Source organism: Penaeus monodon, chromosome 39 (assembly GCF_015228065.2).
Source record: "Penaeus monodon isolate SGIC_2016 chromosome 39, NSTDA_Pmon_1, whole genome shotgun sequence".
Taxonomy (NCBI): domain Eukaryota; kingdom Metazoa; phylum Arthropoda; class Malacostraca; order Decapoda; family Penaeidae; genus Penaeus; species Penaeus monodon.
Window position 1 is genome coordinate 33,758,783 of NC_051424.1, and position 5,000 is coordinate 33,763,782.

Below are 5,000 nucleotides of genomic sequence, written 5' to 3' on the forward strand. Positions count from 1 at the left end.
CAATGATATGCAACATTGCATTTCTCTGAATATTAACAAGATAAACAATTAAAATCTATGATATCGTCTGAGAAAAAAAAAGAAAGAAAGAAAAAAAAAAAGCTCCTTTAAACACACATTTTTTACTCTTGATCACTTTTGTTAATGGTGAAAAAAGAAAAGAAATATATATGTAATAAAAAAATCATTCCACAGCACAGACTCTTCTTTCCCAAGGCACACACATCATGGAAAACAGTTTAATGCAGTTTCCCAATGATATCACTCGGATTCTGGTAATGCTTTGTAAATTGTTACAAACTGTGAATCTGTTGCAAATCATTGCAAATCCAACACTCATGAAAAACAGGCAAATTCTGGGGAAGTGATTAGAAACAGGGAGCAAAAAGGTGGCTTTTTTTGCAATCATGAGAAATTCATATGTGTAGAGATCTGCCTTCAAAATGGACCTTGAGGCTTTATGTCCAAAAATAAGATTATTGACAAATATTAATCGAGATACAATTTGGTTCCCACAGAATGGTACCCAGTTTAACTGACATGGTGCTATGTATGGTATCATATCTTTTATATAAAGACTGCATTCCTGTCTCCCTTCTTAGGGCTTGCATAGATCACAGGTATGGTAGAAGACTTTGCATGTTATTATGGTTTTCAGGGATAAATGCACATCAATCATGTTTCTTTCCAGTTAAGTTTCTGGCTGGCTCACCAACTTTCACCCTTTTTCTTCTTGGAAAAACAAAAAACAAACAAACTGAAGGAACCTTGAAATGCTTATGGCACCTATTTCATCAGTGGGTAAGGACAGACTGTACACTAATGATTTTTGATAAGACTTCTCATCATGCTTGTCTCACACACAAATCTACAACAAATGTATTTACACACATTTAAATTACCCGACTTCGAATGCTCGGGGAAAAGCATCCCTTTCCCCTTGAGCAATTTCAGTCCCCTTGTTATTCTGTCTACAAAATCCTCCACCCTATTATTCTCGCTTCTTTTACTAGTAATCTTCTTTAATATAAATATCTCACATACAGTAAATTTTCTTAAGTTCTTAAAGCTAGAGGAGTTTTGATTGCATAGAAAAAACAGCTTCACCATTCACATGTTACCAGTTATTATTTACTATTGCTATTCCATGCTAATGACACACTTTGCTCAGTCAAAACAACGGCAATGGGAAGAAAATGCAACATGTGGTCCTCGTTTTTTTCTTTTCCTGCCAGAAACCCCAAGATCATCACACACAACATCCACCAACACCTCCCAGCTGAAAATGCTGCACATCCTAACATGTGGACTAAGATGCAATGCTTGCACTTTGAATCATCTGGAATGATTATTTCACCTTTGCTTTTCTGTATTCTTGAAAGAATGCTTTATGCAATGGTCATTGTTAATACCATAAATTCTTTCTGGAGGGGGAAAGTAAATAATAAAAAGAAAAGATAAAATCTCCTCCAGTGCGTCTGCTGCAAGCACACGCCACTATACTGATCCATGAATGCCACTACCTGAAGTAAATAAAATGCACAGGAAGCCACGACCTATTGGGATGGACATTAGCCCCCTGGTACAAAGAGCAGACACCCAAGGCATCACTGGCTTAATCTCTTCTGAAGTGGTGAGTTGTAGATCCAATTGTCTCCCACCAGGTTGAAAAGCTTTGTCTCCCAAGAGATGCTGTTCTCCTTGCGGTACTTGGCCTCATCGCGCTGCTTCTGCTCTAGGGCGCACTGGCTGCTGTGGCATGGTCAATGTGGTTGAATCTGCGGAAGGAAGGACCTCTGAGTCCCTAGCATACAAAGATGCACACCATTATAAGCACATGCACAAACACAAGCACACACTCAGTCACACAAACACACATGAATTCATTCTTGTGAAAAACAGATCCCTTGTTTCTCAAAAAATAAACAGTAAGAAAAGACTAAAGAAAAAAGAGTGAAAGGGAATACAAGAGAGAGAGAGAGAGAGAGATGAGAGAGGAGAGAGAGAGAGCGAACGAGAGAGAAAGAGAGAGAAAGAGAGAGAAAGAGAGAGAAAGAGCAGAGGTGAGAGATAGAAGAGAGAGAGTAGAGAGAGAGAGAGAGAGAGAGAGAGAGAGAGAGAGAGAGAGAGAGAGAGAGAGAGAGAGAGAGAGAGAGAGAGAGAGGGGGAAGAGAAACGATAAAAAGAAAAAGAAAAAAAGAAAAAAGACAAAGAGATAAAGTGAAAGAGAAAGCAAGAGAGTGAGAGAAATTGAAAACACAAGCCATACTTGAGTCCAGCTGTAACCTCTCTCCACATGAACCGTGATTCGTTGAGGGCCTGTTCGTGTACTGGCTTCACAATCTTCTTCACCGTGGCCATGCTCTGCGTATCAACGAAGGTCTCTGTCGACTGGTGAAACAGAGGTATGAGGGAAGTGAGACAAATACGTGGAAGTAATCTGAATGAGATGTCCAAATGGAAATAATAGAAATGAGATAAATATATAGAAATCATAGGTTTGAGATAGGGGGGGAAGGGGGAAAGGAGGGAGAGAGAGAGGGATGGAAAGAGAGAGGGAGAGATTGTATAATATAGCTGTTATTATAGTGATGATAATGAAAGCATAAATAACCATACTAAAAATCAAAACTGTTAATTGTTATCGGTTAATATCAAAACTGTCATTCACCAATATTTAATATCAAAACTATCCATTATCAGTTTTACATCTCTGTTTCTGTACTTGCATGGACAGGATGAATTTTATCCTGATCAAAAACAATCGTGGAGCTGGAGGGGAAACTCCTACTTACGCCGTCTCTCCACTTAGCTGTCATTACGCCGTTCCACTCGCCTTCCACTGTCAACACTGGCTTTTTCTCCCCAGGGTTCAGAATCTCTGCAGATATTCTGTGCTTCTTCCCTCCATAGAATGGCTGGGATGATATGGATGAGGTTTGAAAGGTAGATGGTATTGTAATTTTGGAAAATTATTATTTATGATTACATATGAAAATGTTATGTTATTTTCTAATAATATACATACACAGAAACCTTGCATACCTTTGTGAGGAACTCGATGTTGGCACTATAACCTGTCTTGTTGCATGTGATCTGACAAGTTCCTCCCAACTCCACCCACGGAACAGTCAAGATGGACCTGGAAGTAAAAGGTGATCAGTGGTGTCTGCTGTCTACGGCCACAAAATTGTATTTGTCTATATGGAATCATTAGAGAGAGAGAGAGAGAGAGAGAGAGAGAGAGAGAGAGAGAGAGAGAGAGAGAGAGAGAGAGAGAGAGAGAGAGAGAGAGAGAGAGAGAGAGAGAGAACATATACACTTGAGCCTTTATAACCCATTGGATCCGAGCGATGTGACTATGGTCATGAAAAATATTGGCAGAAGGCTGGGTGATGGGAATGTGCAGTCATCAAAATTAGGCTGAAGGGAAGATTTGACACAGAAAGCATTTAAGAAGGACTCTTGTAATGTTTCACTTGTAAATGATGGTGGAATGTACCATGGCTGGAAGAGCACTGGCATGAGAGAGGATATCATTTCCCTATTCCTGCCTACTATTTATTACAGAAAACTGAATAATAAAAAAAAAAGAAAGAAAAAAAGACAAGTAATAATATGTAACATCATAATTATTATTGAACAGATTTGTAGACTAGTGCTCACTAGCACCAGCTCTTTGTAATCCTGTCATATTCATAATCCTCAGTAGGACATATCAACATCATTTGTTTCTTTTGTTAAATAAACACACACACACACACACACACACACATATATATAATTTAGTTATGAAAATCTGTCACAGTTTCATTCATGAGAGTTGACTCTTGAGATGGGTGGAGCTAAGCTGGACAAGATTCGTATGTGATTGTGAGAGATTTTCTCTGATGTTATTTTTGCAAATCTAACCTTTAGCATTTCTGCCAGTTTTTAAGTGGGCCATCTTGTGTCCATGTGTGTGGGGATGGGTTGAGTTTGCAGTTGGATATTAAAATTCTGAATACCTATAAATCTAAAGAATTACCCAAGAAAACACAAAACAGTGAGGTATTCTTATTACAATGGCATAAACAACTACCTTTTAAAAGTTAGTTTGCTTGATCAAAGAACTGATAAAATTAGTATGAAAATGATGCTGCATTACATCTTCTTACTACATCAATATTTTCATTTTTGAGACCAAGATGCTCCCACATCACAAAATTAGAGGAAAATGAGAAGCCTGCATGAAAATCAATAGCTACACTTCTGTTGCCAACCACTGAAGACCTTGCATTACAGCTAGTGATGACCTGCTAAAGCCTGCAGCTCCAGTGAGAGTGACACTTACCGCCCGTAACCACTGGGGAAGTTCAAGATGTACTCCTCATCATGCTCCATGACGGAGACACAGCCCTGGCCAATATTGTACACACAGATGGACAGGCCAAGGAACTTTGACTTGGTCCAGATGTGGCTGCAGAAGGAGATACGCTTGGCCTTGTTCTCGGCGTAGAAGGCAGAGATGGGGGGGTGGTGAGAGACCTGTTCGGCCACGAAGCACAGGTTGTTGCTCGTACCCCAAGGAACAGGACCGTCTGGCACAGTCTCCCCTCCTGGACGCACCCCCGGGACCTCCCAGTAGCATCTGGGGCAGACACAGGGTTGTGAGAAGGGGATGCCAAATGTGGGTTATCGTAGTGGTTTGCAAAAGAAACTGTTATGGAATATCGCTGAAAATGAAGTTTTGAGTCTTCTACCTATTTTTTTTTTTCTACGTTCTACATTTCTGTCTTCCATGGTAATTGCTCTCAAACTTTTTCCCTCTTTCTTTTACTTTCTTTATTTCTTTCTCTGGTTGTCTGCCAATCTGTCTGTTGATACAAACTATTTTATATTCCCCACTAATAACATATGTTCACCTTAACAGCTGGTTAGAACTTGACAAAGCTACAGAAAAAAAAAATTTCAGCATTTAAACTATCACTGCTAACATTGTGCTTATAAAAACTTACTTA

The 5,000-nt window shown here is 39.3% G+C and overlaps 1 protein-coding gene across 1 annotated transcript in view; it reads right to left on the bottom strand.

The window, feature by feature from the left end:
- LOC119597592 (oxysterol-binding protein-related protein 9-like) overlaps nucleotides 1-5,000 on the bottom strand; it is a gene marked incomplete at its 5' end in the record, with an annotated part of 18,419 nt that overhangs the window by 12,171 nt on the left and 1,248 nt on the right. The window contains 4 exon segments of the mRNA XM_037947178.1: nucleotides 2,270-2,391; nucleotides 2,796-2,918; nucleotides 3,046-3,142; nucleotides 4,334-4,630. Of these exon segments, the coding sequence (XP_037803106.1) occupies nucleotides 2,270-2,391; nucleotides 2,796-2,918; nucleotides 3,046-3,142; nucleotides 4,334-4,630 (639 nt within the window).